Raw genomic sequence first — 16059 nt, 5'->3', positions numbered from 1 at the left:
CAGCCAGTCCCAACCAGGGCTGGCTGAACATAAACACTAAGTAAACCAGACAAAATCTCATGGAACAATAACAGAGCAAAAACTTCGCTTTAGTAGACAGGACTAAACTGGAGGCCAGAGCTCAGAGCAGAGAGGATCACCAGCAACCCAGCAGGGCATCGGCGGCCTTATATCCACTCAGAGATTCAGGATGTCCAATCACACTCCACCTGTTCAGATGGCAGGTTTTTCCCATCCAAATCAATTTCACTACCTCCTTTCACCAGCAGAGGGAGTTCATCAGACATCAAAGGTGAAGGAGAAAATGAGCTCATCACAGTACTTCCCCCTTGAGGAGGGGTCACCGAACCCTCATCCACACCACCAGGGCGATCAGGATGGGCCCGATGAAAAGCACGAACCAATCTTTCGGCATGAATATCGGATGCAGAGACCCAAGAATTATCCTTCTGGCCATAACCCTTCCACTTAACCAAATACTGGAGTCTCCGTCTAGCCAGATGAGGATCCAGAATCTTCTCAATCTCATATTCCACATTACCTTCAACCAATACAGGGTTAGGAGGTGCCACCACAGGAACTACTGGCTCAACAAACCTCTTTAACAGAGACTTATGAAACACGTTATGGATCTTGACTGTAACAGTAAGAGCCAATCAAAAAGAGACCGGATTAAGAATCTCCAAAATCTTGTAAGGTCCAATAAATCTAGGTTTAAACTTTGGAGAAGCCACCTTCAAAGAGATATTCTTTGATGACAACCAAAACATATCACCCACCTTAAACCGGGGACCAATGGTCCTATGCCGGTTGGAAAACCGCTGGGCCTTTTCCTGGGAGAGAGACAACTTATCCACCACTTGGTCCCAGATCTGGTGCATTCTCTCCACCAGAGTGTCAACACCTGGGCAGGCAGAAGACTCCACCTGCCCTGAAGAGAATCGAGGATGAAACCAAAAGTTACAAAAAAAGGCGACATCAAAGTGGCAGAACTAGCTCTATTATTTAAAGCAAATTCGGCCAAGGGCAAAAATGAAACCCAATCATCCTGATCAGCAGAAATAAAACATCTCAAATAAGACTCTAAAGTCTGGTTTGTTCTCTCCGTCTGCCCATTGGTCTGAGGATGAAACACAGAGAAGGACAACTGAATTCCCAGCTTGGAACAAAAAGTCCTCCAAAATCTAGAAACAAACTGAACTCCTCTGTCAGACACAATGTTCTCAGGAATCCCATGCAAGCGAACCACCTGTTGCAAAAACAAGGGCACCAACTCTGAGGAAGATGGCAACTTAGGGAGTGGTACAAGATGGACCATCTTAGAGAATCTATCACAAATCACCCAAATAACAGTCATTCTCTGAGAGACAGGCATGTCAGAAATAAAATCCATTGAAATATAGGTCCATGGCCTCCTGGGCACCGGCAAAGGCATCAACAACCCACTAGAGTGAGAACAAGGTTTAGACCGGGAGCAAGTTCCACAGGACTGCACAAAATTCCTGACATCACGAGACAAGGCGGGCCAGCAAAAAGACCGACTCACAAAATCTCTAGTACCAAAAATACCTGGATGACCAGCCAATGCGGAGCAATGAACTTCAGACATTACTCTCTTCCTCCACTACTCAGGAACATACAATTTTCCAATGGGACAACGCTCAGGTTTGTCCTCCTGAAACTCTTCCAGAGCACGTCTCAAATCGGGCGAGATGGCAGGAAGAACTACCCCCTCACCTAAGATGGTAGCAGGCTTGGTCACAATAGGAGAATCAGCAAATAAACTCCAAGAGAGGGCGTCTGCCTTGACATTCTTTTCGGAAGAAAAGAGACCACAAAATCAAAACGTGTGAAAAACAAGGCCCACTGTTGTGAGTTCAGTTTCCCCTTCACTACTGAGGCCCGAGGAACTCCCTCTTCTGGTAAAGAAAGGTAGTGAGCCTGATTATCAAACACCTGAGTCTGATGATGATGACTGGCTGAGTGGAGTTACTGACTGGATATAAGGCTGCCGACGCCCTTCTGCCCTGCGGGTGATTTCTCTGTGGGATCCTTGGAGACCAGTCTGAATTCCTGCTCCTCTAAAGCTAAGTTTTCTGCTCGGCTTTTTGCATTTGTGCTTTGACTTTGTTTTGCTTTGTTTTTCTGGATTTCTGCCATTCCCTTCTGGGGTGTGCTGAATTCCTTTAGCTCTGTCTTCTGAAAATTCCTGAGTGCTGATTTAGTTTTTGAAGCCTAGCTGCTTCAGGGTCTTTTTCCATATCAGCTTGTTGGCTTATGTCTTTGATAGGGTTTTGGCAGATTGCAGACAGCAACCTTCCTTTCCTGTTCTGTTTAGTTAGCTTGGGCCCCATCATTTGCTCAGCCTATCTTTCTATCTGTGTGAGTGTTTTTTCATCTTGCTTCACCGTCATTATATGTTGGGGGCTGCCTTTTACTTTGGGGTCTGCTCTGGGACAGTTTAGATTTCCTTTTCTGTCTTTAGGCTATTTAGCTCTCTGGCTGTGATCGAGGGGTTTAGGGCATCGTAGGAACCCCCCACGGCTACTGCTAGTTGTGTTGATAGGTTCAGGGGACTGCAATCTGATAGTTGCCAACTTCTCTGGTTTTCTGGACGTAGCTTCTATTTTTGTGTCTGCCTCCTACGGTGACTCAATCATAACAGAATCACCCGCCATACCGCAGATCCTAGGGTACTCAATAGCAGGAAAGAATTGTTAAAAAAAAAAAAAAAAGAGTGTGTATACTTTTTCCTCTATATCTCTGAGGCCGTAGGGGGAATTTTTTTTTTTTCAATGGAGATAAAGCAATTGTCTGATCGTGTGGAGCAGCTCGCTGCAGAAGTGCGGGGAATTTCCGCCTACCTTGCTCATTCACATGCTGCTGAACCAAAGATTCCTACACCTGATGTATTTTTTGGGGATCGGTCTAAATTTTTGAATTTCAAAAATAATTGTAAATTATTTTTTGCCTTGAAGCCTAACTCGTCAGGGAGCTCCGCACAGCAGGTTAAAATTGTCATCTCTTTGCTGCATGGCGATCCCCAGGATTGGGCGTTTTCTTTGAAACCAGATGATCCTATTCTGACTAATGTGAATGCATTTTTTCAGGCCTTGGGGTTGTTGTATGACGAACCTAATGCCATTGATCAGGCTGAAAAGACCCTGCTGGCATTAAACCAGGGTCGTGATTCTGCAGAATTGTACTGTCAAAAATTCCGAAAGTGGGCAGTACTTACTACCTGGAATGATAATGCCTTGGCTGCTCTCTTTCGGAAGGGGTTGTCAGAAGATGTAAAAGATACTATGGTGGGATTTCCTGTTCCCTCTGGTCTTGACAATTCTATGTCATTAGCCATTCAGGTTGATCGGCGTTTGCGCGAACGCAAAGCTGCACGAGAGGTGTTGCCACCTGTTGAACAAATGTCTGAACCTATGCAATGTGATAGAGTTTTTTCCAGAGAGCAGCGTCAGGAGTTCAGAAGGCGTAATAAGTTGTGTTTTTTCTGTGGAGATGCCTCGCATATTATTTCTGTCTGTCCTAAACGAGAGAAACGCTTTGCACACACGTTTTCTGTTGGTGGTGTTCAACCTAAGTTTCTTCTGGCTATTACTCTGATCTGCTCCCTGTCCACATTTTCCGCCAAGGCTTTTGTGGATTCGGGAGCAGCCCTAAACCTAATGGACTTGGATTTTGCTAAACGATGTGGATTTCCGATGACACCTCTGCAGACGCCTATCCCTTTGAGGGGGATTGATGCTACTCCTTTGGCTAAAAATAAACCTCAGTTTTGGACCCAGGTGGTAATGCGGGTCGCCCCAGACCATCAAGAAAATTGCAGATTTTTGGTGTTGCATAATCTGCATGATACTATTGTTCTGGGGTTTCCCTGGTTACAAATTCATAATCCAGTTTTGGATTGGAAATCTGTGTCTGTGGTGAGTTGGGGTTGTCGGTGTGCCTTTAGTGAGGCTCCGTGGTTTTCCACCTCTCCTCAGTCGCATGATGTTCCTGATTATTTGGCGGACTTTTATGATGTATTTAGTGAGAATGAGTCTGCGTCTCTGCCTCCTCATAGGAATGATGACTGTGCAATTGAACTGAGCCCGGGGTGTAAATTTCCCAAGGGTCGGCTCTTCAATTTATCTGTACCCGAGCACAGATAGCTCTGTCTTCTGAAAATTCCTGAGTGCTGATTTAGTTTTTGAAGCCTAGCTGCTTCAGGGTCTTTTTCCATATCAGCTTGTTGGCTTATGTCTTTGATAGGGTTTTGGCAGATTGCAGACAGCAACCTTCCTTTCCTGTTCTGTTTAGTTAGCTTGGGCCCCATCGTTTGCTCAGCCTATCTTTCTATCTGCGTGAGTGTTTTTTCATCTTGCTTCACCGTCATTATATGTTGGGGGCTGCCTTTTACTTTGGGGTCTGCTCTGGGGCAGTTTAGATTTCCTTTTCTGTCTTTAGGCTATTTAGCTCTCCGGCTGTGATCGAGGGGTCTAGGGCATCGTAGGAACCCCCCACGGCTACTGCTAGTTGTGTTGATAGGTTCAGGGGTCTGCAATCTGATAGTTGCCAACTTCTCTGGTTTTCTGGATGTAGCTTCTATTTTTGTGTCTGCCTCCTACGGTGACTCAATCATAACAGCCCACCTAGCCTGTCTAGGATTCAAGCGTTTGGCCGACTCAAGGTAAATCAAATTCTTGTGGTCAGTAAGGACCACGACTTGATGTCTAGCTCCCTCCAACCAATGTCTCCACTCCTCAAATGCCCATTTCATGGCTAACATTTCCCGATTCCCCGCATCATAGTTGCATTCGGATGGGGAGCACTTTCGGGAAAAGAAAGCACAGGGATTCATTTTAGATGTTACCGGATCTTTTTGGGACAAAACAGCTCCTGCAACAATCTCAGAAGCGTCCACCTCTACCTGAAACGGGTGTGAGACATCAGGTTGCCGCAAAACCGGAGCAGAAGTGAACCTCCGCTTCAGCTCCTGAAAGGAAGAAACAGCCTCTGGAGACCAATTCAGCATATCAGCACCCTTCTTAGTCAAATCAGTCAATGGTTTGGCAATACCAGAAAAATTAGCTATAAATTTACGATAAAAATTAGCAAAACCCAAAAACTTCTGGAGGGCCTTCAAAGAAGTGGGCTGAACCCAATCATAAATGGCCTGTACCTTGGCCGGGTCCATTTCAATAGTTGACGGAGACAAAATAAATCCCAAAAATGAAATCCTCTGTACACCAAAAAGGCATTTCGATCCCTTAACATACAGGGAATTCTCCCTCAAAATCTGGAAAACAGTCCGAACATGTTCCACATGAGAGTCCCAATCCCTGGAAAAGATCAAAATATCATCCAGATAGATGATCAAAAATTTATCCACAAAGTCCTGGAAAATATCATTCATGAAGCACTGGAAGACAGAAGGGGCATTAGTGAGCCCAAAAGGCATCACCAGGTACTCAAAATGTCCCTCCGGAGTATTAAACGCCGTCTTCCATTCATCCCCATGCTTAATGCGAATAAGATTATAGGCCCCCCAGAGGTCAAGCTTGGTAAACCAGCAAGCACCTTTAACTCTGGAGAATAGATCCGAAATCAGGGGTAACGGATACTGATATTTAACAGTAATTTTGTTGAGGGAACGATAGTCAATACAAGGCCTTAATGAACCATCTTTCTTGGCCACGAAAAAAAAACCAGCACCCAAGGGTGAAGAGGATGGTCTAATATGACCCTTCTCCAATGACTCCTTAATGAAAGATCGCATAGCCTCGTGCTCGGGTACAGATAAATTGAAAAGTTGACCCTTGGGAAACTTACACCCAGGGCTCAACTCAATCGCACAGTCATAACTGCTATGAGGAGGCAAAGACACAGACTTATTCTCACTAAATACATCATAAAAATCAGCCAAATAGTCAGGAACATCATGCGACTGGGGAGAGGTGGAGAAAACAGGAGCGTCACCAAGAGCACACCGACAACCCCAACTAACCACAGACACAGATTTCCAATCCAAAACTGGATTATGGATTTGCAACCAGGGAAATCCCAGAACAATGGTATCATGCAAATTATGCAACACCAAAAATCTGCAATTTTCTTGATGGTCTGTGGTGACCCGCATTATCACCTGGGTCCAAAACTGAGGATTATTCTTCGCCAAAGGAGTAGCATCAATACCCCTCAAAGGGATAGGCGTCGGCAGAGGTGTCATAGGAAACCCACAACGTTTAGCAAAATCCAAGTCCATCAGGTTCAGAGCTGCTCCCGAATCCACAAATGCCTTAGCGGAAAATGTGGACATGGAGCAGATCAGAGTAATTGTCAGAAGAAACTTAGGTTGAACACCACCCACAGCAAATGTGTGTGCTAAACGTTTCTCTCCTTTAGGGCAGACAGAAATCATATGAGAGGCATCTCCACAGAAAAAACACAGCTTATTACGCCTTCTGAACTCCTGACGTTGCGCCCTAGACAAAACTCTATCACATTGCATAGGTTCGGACATGTGTTCAACAGGTGGCAACATTTCTCGTGTACTTTTACGTTCACATAAACGCTGATCAACCTGAATGGCAAATTACATAGAATCGTCAAGACCAGAGGGAACAGGAAATCCCACCATAGTATCTTTTACAGTTTCTGACAAACCCTTCCGAAAGAGAGCTGCCAAGGCACCATCATTCCAGGTAGTAAGGACCGCCCACTTTTGGAATTTTTGACAGTATAACTCTGCAGAATCCTGACCCTGGCTCAATGCCAACAGGGCTTTCTCAGCTTGATCAATAGCATTAGGTTCATCACACAACAACCCCAAGGCTTGAAAAAATGCATCCACATTAGTTAGAATAAGATCATCAGGTGTCAAAGAAAATGCCCAATCCTGGGGATCGCCGTGCAGCAAAGAGATGACAATATTAACTTGCTGCGCAGAGCTCCCCGATGAGTTAGGCTTCAAGGCAGGAAATAATTTACAATTATTCTTAAAATTCAAAAATTTTGACCGATCCCCAAAAAACACATCAGGAGTAGGAATCGTTGGTTCAGCAGCATGTGAATGAGCAAGATAGGTGGAAATTCCCCGCACTTCAGCAGCCAGCTGCTCCACACGATCAGACAATTGCTTAATCTCCATTAAGAAAATTCCTCCTATGGCCCCAGAGAAAAAGAGGAAAAAATATACATAAAAAAAAAATTCTGGCACTTTTTTTTTTTTTACAATTCTTTCCTGCTATTGAGAACCCTAGAATCTGCGGTATGGCTAGTGATTCTGTTATGAATGAGTCACCGGAGGAGGAAAAAACAAAAATACAAGCTAAGTCCAGAAAACCGGAGAGGTTGGTAGCTAGCGGATTGCAGACCCCTGATAATATTCACAACAACTAACAGTAGCCGTGGGGTGTTCCTACGGTGGTTCTAGACACCTCGTTCACAGCCGGAGAACTAAATAAACCTAAAGAAAGAAAGGGGAAATCTAAACTGCCCCAGAGCAGACCCCAAAGCAATAGACTGCCCCCAACATGTATTGACAGTGAAAACAGATGAAAACACAAACACAGACAGAAAGACAGGCTGAGCAAATGATGGGGCCCTCACTAACTAGATAGGCCAGGAAAGAAAAGCAACTGTCTGCAATCACGCAAAAACCCTGCCAAAAATAATGTCCAACACTTCTGATAGAAAAGGCCCTGAAGTCACTAGACTTCAAAATCACTATATCAGCACTCAGGTATATTCTGAAAACAGAGCAAAGAGATCAACTGATCAGAGACAAAAATGGAGTTCAGCCAGTCCCAACCAGGGCTGGCTGAACACAAACACTAAGTAAACCAGACAAAATCTCATGGAACAATAACAGAGCAAAAACTTCGCTTTAGTAGACAGGACTAAACTGGAGACCAGAGCTCAGAGCAGAGAGGATCACCAGCAACCCAGCAGGGCTTCGGCGGCCTTATATCCACTCAGAGATTCCGGATGTCCAATCACACTCCACCTGTTCAGATGGCAGGTTTTTCCCATCCAAATCAATTTCACTACCTCCTTTCACCAGCAGAGGGAGTTCATCGGACATCAAAGGTGAAGGAGAAAATGAGCTCATAACAACAGACTATGAGAAATAAGATTCTCTGGTCTGATGAGACAAAGATAGAACTTTTTGGTGATAATTCTAAGGGGTATGTGTGGAGAAAACCAGACACTGCTCATGACCTGCCCAATACAATCCCAACAGTGAAACATGGTGGTGGCAGCATCATGCTATTGGGCTGTTTTTCATCTGCAGGGACAGGACAGCAGGTTGCAATTGAAGGAATATACTGGATGAAAATTGCTTCCAGAGTGCTCTGGACCACAGAAGATTGGCCGAAGATTCACCTTCCAATAAGACAATTACCCTAAGTACACAGTTAAAATAACAAAGGAGTGGCTTCAGAACAACCCTGTGACCATTCTTGACTGGCCCAGGCAGAGCCCTGACCTAAACCCAATTGAGAATCTCTGGAGAGGCCTGAAAATGGCTGTCCACCAACGTTCACATCCAACATGATGGAACTGGAGAGGATCTGCAAAGAAGAATGGCAGAGGATCCCTAAATCCAGGTATGAAAAACTTGTTGCATCATTTCCAAGAAGACTCATGGCTGTACTAGCTCTACTGAATACTGAGCAAAGGGTCTGAATACTTATGACCATGTGATATTTCAGTTTTTCCTTTTTAATTAATTTGCAAAAATGTCTACATTTCTGTTTTTTTCAGTCAAGATGGGGTGCAAAATGTACATTAATGAGAAGAAATGAACTTTTTTGAATTTACCAAATGGCTGCAATGAAACAAAGAGTGAAAAACTTAAAAGGGTCTGAATACTTTCTGTACCCACTATTTATTTGGTGTATTTTAAAACTGTCTAGATTAAGTTTGAACTGTCTAAAAGTTAGACAGTACTGGAGATGAATTAGACTGTAGAGTTGAGCGAATTTGTTTGGGTCCCCGCTTATTCGGAAAGCTATAGCGCTTACTGAATAAGCTGCAGAATGAACCCAGATACATGGAGTTCACCGGCTGATCAGCTGATCCGCGCCACAACTGCATGTGTTGCGGCTGTGTCACCGTCACAGCACATGCATGGAGAGAACAACAAGCAGGCTGTCCATGCATGTGCTGTGACTGTGACACAGCCGCAACACATGCCGCTGCAGCGCCAATCAGCTGATCAGCCGGTGTACTTCATGTATCCAGGTTCCCTCTGCAGCTTATTCAGTAAGTGCTATAGCATGCCAAATAAGTGGGGACCCAAACAAATTTGCTAAACTCTATTAGACAGTGAAATTCAGTTTGCATCAAAGTTATTTGATGTGAATTGAACATTTCTTATTATGCTCTGGGGTTTCTATGGCGCAAAAGACTCAATTAATACTCACCTATCCCACTACCCCTGCAGCTAGGCATCCAATCATCCATACTTCTCCTTTTTGTCTTGCCTCATCTCACGTATCTTCTTCAGCCTGCATCACTCTCACTTGGCCTCTAACGTCACTAGAATCATAGAATCATAGAATCATAGAATCGTAGAGTTGGAAGGGACCTCCTGGGCCATCTGGTCCAACCCCCTGCTCAAAGCAGGATTCGCTAAATCATCCCAGTTAGATGTCTGTCCAGCCTCTGTTTGAAGACTTCCATTGAAGGAGAACTCACCACTTCTCGTGGCAGCCTGTTCCACTCATTGATCACTCTAACTGTCAAAAAGTTTTTTCTAATATCTAATCTGTGTCTCCTCCCATTCAGCTTCATCCCATTGCTTCTAGTCTTTCCTTGTGCAAATGAGAATAAAGTTGATCCTTCTACAATGTGACAGCCCTTTAGATATTTGTAGACAGCTATTAAGTCTCCTCTCAGTCTTCTCTTTTGCAAACTAAACATTCCCAAATCCTGCAACCTTTCCTCATAAGACAGGGTTTGCAGACCGGTCACCATTCTGGTCGCTCTTTTCTGAACTTGCTCCAGTTTGTTGATGTCTTTTTTAAAATGTGGTGCCCAAAATTGGACACAATATTCCAGATGAGGTCTGACCAAAGAGGAGTAGAGGGAAATAATTACTTCACGTGATCTAGACTGTATGCTTCTGTTAATACATCCTAGAATTGCATTTGCCTTTTTTGCTGCTGCATCACACTGTTGACTCATATTCAGTCTGTGATCTATTAGTATACCCAAGTCTTTTTCACATGTGCTGTCACTTAGCCCTATTCCTCCCATTCTATATATGCTTTTTTCATTTTTATTGCCCAGATGTAGTACTTTGCATTTCTCCCTGTTAAAAACCATTCTGTTAGTTGCTGCCCACTTCTCCAGTTTATTTAAATCTTTTTGAATCCTCTCTCTCTCTTCTCTAGTATTAGCTATCCCTCCTAGCTTTGTGTCATCAGCAAATTTAATCAGTTTACCCTCAATTCCTTCATCTAAATCGTTGATAAAGATGTTGAACAATACAGGGCCCAGGACAGAGCCCTGTGGTACCCCACTTGAGACATTCTTCCAACTGGATGTGCAGCCATTTACGACCACTCTTTGGGTCCGATCACTAAGCCAGTTATGAATCCACCTAACAGTTGCCTTGTCCATTCCATACTTAGTCATTTTTTCAATAAGGATTGTATGAGAGACTTTGTCAAATGCTTTGCTGAAGTCAAGATATACTATATCTACAGCATTTCCTTGATCCACCCAATCAGTAATACCATCATAGAAGGAAATTAAATTAGTCTGACATGACTTATTAGTTACAAACCCATGCTGACTCTGTTTAATCACTTCATTCTTATCCAGGTATTGACATACATGTTGTTTAATAATTTGTTCAAAGATCTTTCCTGGTATAGAAGTCAGACTCACCGGCCTATAGTTGCCTGGGTCCACCTTCTTCCCCTTTTTGAAGATAGGAACAACATTTGCTCTTCTCCAGTCTTCTGGCACTTCTCCTGTTCTCCAAGAATTTTCAAAGATTATGGAGAGGGGTTCAAAAATTTCTTCTGCTATCTCCTTCAGTACTCTGGGGTGTAATTCATCTGGACCTGGAGACTTGAATACATTTAGGTTAGCTAAGTGTTTCCTCACTATCTTTCTGTTTATAGATATCCTGGATTCTTCTATTCCCTTAATAGGACAGTGAATAACAGTTGATGTTACATTTCCTTTCTGAGAGAAAACAGATGCAAAATAGGAATTTAAAAGTTCAGCCTTCTCAACATCCTGTCTTACCATTTCATCATTTTCATCCTGTAAAAATCCTATAGCATCTTTGACTTTTCTTTTACTTTTGACATATCCCCAAAATCCTTTATTATTGCTTTTGACATCTATTGCAAGCCTCAATTCATTTTCAGCTTTAGATAATCTGATTTGTGCCTTGCAGGTTCTGCAGACAGCATTATATTCTTCTTTAGATATGCCTCCTTCTTTCCATTTTATAAACATTTTTTGCTTCCTTTTTAGCATGTGCTTAAGCTCTGTGTTCATCCATCCTGGTTTCCTTAAATGCTTCCTATTCTTCCCTCTTTTCGGAATTGTTAACAACTGTGCTTTGAGAATTTCATTTTTCAATATTTCCCATCCTTCCTGGACATTTTTGTCTTTAAGGATATCCAGCCATTGGATCCCTCCAATTCTCTTTCTGAATCCCTTAAAATCTGCCTTTCTGAAATCTAACCTTGACGTCTGAGTCTTCACAGGTCTTCCGCCTCTAGTTATCCAAAATTCTAAAATAGCATGGTCGCTACCTCCTAGGGTCCCAGCCACTTTTACCTCCTCAACCATTTCCTCCCTGTTTATAAGGATTAGATCCAAGGTAGCAGTTCCCCTTGTTTTCTCCTTTACCTTTTGGAAGATAAAGTTGTCAGCAAGAGAGGATAAGAATTTCCTTGACCTGTTAGTTTTGCCTGAGAGAGATTCCCAACAAATGTCTGGATAGTTGAAATCTCCCATGACAACTATGTCATATTTTTTGGAGAACTTGGCCATTTGATGCATAAAGAGTTCATCCATATCTTCAGCTTGCACAGGCGGCCTGTAGTAAATGCCTACAATGGTGTCCTTTCCATTGTTCTGTCCTTGTATTCTTACCCAAACAGTTTCCACAGAACTCCCAGTCTCTGAAGCTTCAATCTCTGTGCAGATATACGCATTTCTAACATACAATGCGACACCCCCTCCTCGTTTATCAAGTCTGTTTCTTGCAAATAAGTTGTATCCTTCTAGTCTTGTATTCCAATCATGTGTATTGTCCCACCAAGTTTCAGTGATTCCAATGACATCATATTTCTTTTCCTGTGTTAGTAGTTCCAATTCTCCTTGTTTGTTGCCCATGCTTTGTGCATTAGTATAGAAACATTTTAGTTTGTGATTGGTTTCTCTTTCTCCAATATTTTTTTTAATTAGATTCTTTCGTCTTTGTTCTTCCTTTCCACTTCTAATAGCAGAGTTCTCAGTAGCATTTGTCAGGTGTATGGCTTTTTCTGGTCTTTTGCTTCCCTTCCCATGTTGTTCTAGTTTAAAGCTCTCCTTACAAGTGTAGCAAGGCGACTTCCAAATACCTGCTTTCCAGTCTTCGTAAGGTGCACCCCATCTCTAGCAAGTAGTCCATCGTATAAGTAGTTCACTCCGTGATCCAGAAATCCAAATCGTTGCTGACGGCACCATCGACGTAGCCAGTTGTTCACCTGCAGAATCTTATTCCACCTCCTTGTTCCATGGCCATCCACTGGGAGAATGGAAGAGAAGACCACCTGCGCTCCCAGTTCTTTCACTTTCTTGCCTAAGTCTTCAAAGTCTCTGCAGATGGTTTCCAGGTCGTTTCTTGCGGTGTCATTTGTCCCCACATGTAGTAGCAGGAATGGGTAGTCATCTGTAGGTCTGAAGAGTCCTGATATCCTGTCAGACACATCTTTAATTTTTGCACCTGGAAGACAGCACATTTCTCTTGAAGTTATATCCGGTCTGCAGATAGCGGCCTCTGTTCCTCTCAACAGGGAATCCCCCATGACCACCACTCTCCGTTTCTTCTTCACAACATTTTTCTTTCTCCATCCAGGAGGACTCTGAAGGCGTACAAGGTTGCTGTTTGTTGGCAAAGTCTTATCCTGATGTATTTCTTCATCGTTTTCCTGCGTGAGAGCCTGGTACTGGTTTCTGAGCAGTATGGGTGCTGACTGCCTCCTGATCCTCCTGCTTCTCTGGGTCACATGTCTCCAATCCTCTGTTTCTTCAGGTGCACTTCGAATTTCTTCTCTTTCTGTAACATGAAGAGATAATTCTGCTCTGTCCAAGAACTCTTCACCTTCCTTAATGATCTTCAACGTAGCTAACCTCTCTTCGAGATTTTGCAACTTTTCCTCCAACAGGGTCACAAGCTTGCATTTGTGGCATGTGAAGTTTGGCTTTTCCACTGGTAAATCTGTGAACATGTAGCAAGAAATGCAGCTCACCAAATGGCTCCTGGCCTCTTCCATCTTGAGATTTTTTAAAAAGATGAAAGATGAGCCAAAATTTGCGCGCCTATCGGCGCGCGGTTTCTCCGATTTCCTCTTTTCAGCTGCAACGGCCAAAACCCAGTGATCGTTGAGCTCGCGGAGACTCTTCACTTATCCCAGAAGGCACTGGGAATATGCAAATGATCTCCTCAAGACTCTTCCCCTGGTTTCTCCGATTTCCTCTTTTCAGCTGCAACAGCCAAAACCCAGTGATCGTTGAGCTCGCGGAGACTCTTCACTTATCCCAGAAGGCACTGGGAATATGCAAATGATCTCCTCAAGACTCTTCCCCTGGTTTCTCCGATTTCCTCTTTTCAGCTGCAACGGCCAAAAACCCAGTGATCGTTGAGCTCGCGGAGACTCTTCACTTATCCCAGAAGGCACTGGGAATATGCAAATGATCTCCTCAAGACTCTTCCCCTGGTTTCTCCGATTTCCTCTTTTCAGCTGCAACAGCCAAAACCCAGTGATCGTTGAGCTCGCGGAGACTCTTCACTTATCCCAGAAGGCACTGGGAATATGCAAATGATCTCCTCAAAACTCTTCCCCTGGTTTCTCCGATTTCCTCTTTTCAGCTGCAACGGCCAAAACCCAGTGATCGTTGAGCTCGCGGAGACTCTTCACTTATCCCAGAAGGCACTGGGAATATGCAAATGATCTCCTCAAGACTCTTCCCCTGGTTTCTCCGATTTCCTCTTTTCAGCTGCAACGGCCAAAACCCAGTGATCGTTGAGCTCGCGGAGACTCTTCACTTATCCCAGAAGGCACTGGGAATATGCAAATGATCTCCTCAAGACTCTTCCCCTGGTTTCTCCGATTTCCTCTTTTCAGCTGCAACGGCCAAAACCCAGTGATCGTTGAGCTCGCGGAGACTCTTCACTTATCCCAGAAGGCACTGGGAATATGCAAATGATCTCCTCAAGACTCTTCCCCTGGTTTCTCCGATTTCCTCTTTTCAGCTGCAACGGCCAAAACCCAGTGATCGTTGAGCTCGCGGAGACTCTTCACTTATCCCAGAAGGCACTGGGAATATGCAAATGATCTCCTCAAGACTCTTCCCCTGGTTTCTCCGATTTCCTCTTTTCAGCTGCAATGGCCAAAACCCAGTGATCGTTGAGCTCGCGGAGACTCTTCACTTATCCCAGAAGGCACTGGGAATATGCAAATGATCTCCTCAAGACTCTTCCCCTGGTTTCTCCGATTTCCTCTTTTCAGCTGCATAGGCCAAAACCCAGTGATCGTTGAGCTCGCGGAGACTCTTCACTTATCCCAGAAGGCACTGGGAATATGCAAATGCAAATGATCTCCTCAAGACTCTTCCCCTGGTATCTCTCGAGCCATCACAGCACTTGTCATGATCTCATGATGCTCTAATGGACATCACCCAAGGTCTAGTCAGCACCTCAGGTGATGCACATTGTGATTTCACGACAGGAGCTGCAATGAAAAATGTTGCAGTACAGTCAAGGGCCTACATGGCGGTGCCAGAAGCCCAAACGCAATGTGAAACAAGCCAAAGAAGATGTGTGCAATGGTGGAAGACAAAAAGGAGGGGTGAAGGTGATTGGATGGCGGGCAGCAGGACAGGTGGTTGGTGAGATGAGTGTTAATTTTTTTTAAGTTTTGTAATATACGAGGAAATTTTTATACTGCTGTGACAAATCTGTTCATCTCTAAATGTAATCAATGCAGAAATCCAGGTGATTTCAAAGGGTTACTTTTTCTTACAAATGTATTGTGTTAAAACATTAGTGCGCCATTTGGACTGCTGCAACATACCTCTCTTTTCAGTTTCTGCAAAGTTGTGTATTCACACATATACAGAAGATTTCTTTGCATTAAAAACATTACCTTCTCATCTTGTTCAGTAAATGTCCCATTGCTGTCAGACTTCTTATTGATTGCCTGTGCTACTCCAACCACCTGATTGAATCATTAAACAAAGAAATATTAGAAAATTTGTAACTACATGAATATGAACAGTAGGTAATAAAGTACTCAGAAATACATAACACTGGAAACATGAAAGCTTCATGATTTACATTACAAATGCATGCGAACTGTTCATCTCTGACAAGTGTACCTTAATCTGCATTACAGATGAATAACCAGATTGCAAAACAAAGCAGAATTCAGTCTATCCCCATTCTATGTAAGGTTTATTAGCACAAAGCAATAATCAATTGTGATCAACTGTATGGGTTCAAGTGCACATACATATAACAGTAATGTAAACACTGATAAAATCTAGCAGGATGAATTCTGTTCCAAACATTAGCACTAACAATTGTTATGAATGTGGTACACTCACACACGGGTATCAGGAATAAGGAAGACCTATTACTGATAGAAGCTTCACCCACATGGTACTGGTTTCTTTACAGTCTAGACCAGTGTTCCTCAACTCCGGTCCTCAAGAGCCACCAACAGGTCATGTTTTCAGGATTTCCTTAGTATTGCACAGGTGATAATTGCTTCACCTGGACAGGCAAGAATTCAAATACCTGTGCAATACTGAGGAAATCTTGAA

The 16059-nt window shown here is 43.5% G+C and overlaps 1 protein-coding gene across 5 annotated transcripts in view; it reads right to left on the bottom strand.

The window, feature by feature from the left end:
- Positions 1-16059, bottom strand: part of PDE5A (phosphodiesterase 5A) — a 461491-nt gene that overhangs the window by 248044 nt on the left and 197388 nt on the right. For all 5 annotated transcript variants that reach the window (XM_073571847.1, XM_073571848.1, XM_073571845.1 and 2 more), the window contains one exon: positions 15381-15452. In XM_073571847.1, the coding sequence (XP_073427948.1) occupies positions 15381-15452 (72 nt within the window). The remainder of the gene's footprint in view (positions 1-15380; positions 15453-16059) is intronic.

This window comes from Dendrobates tinctorius, unplaced genomic scaffold (genome assembly GCF_039654945.1).
Source record: "Dendrobates tinctorius isolate UK_male_01 unplaced genomic scaffold, ASM3965494v1 ptg000030l, whole genome shotgun sequence".
NCBI classification, from domain to species: domain Eukaryota; kingdom Metazoa; phylum Chordata; class Amphibia; order Anura; family Dendrobatidae; genus Dendrobates; species Dendrobates tinctorius.
The sequence above is the reverse complement of the archived record's forward strand: the minus strand, read 5'-3'. Positions and strand labels throughout refer to the sequence as shown.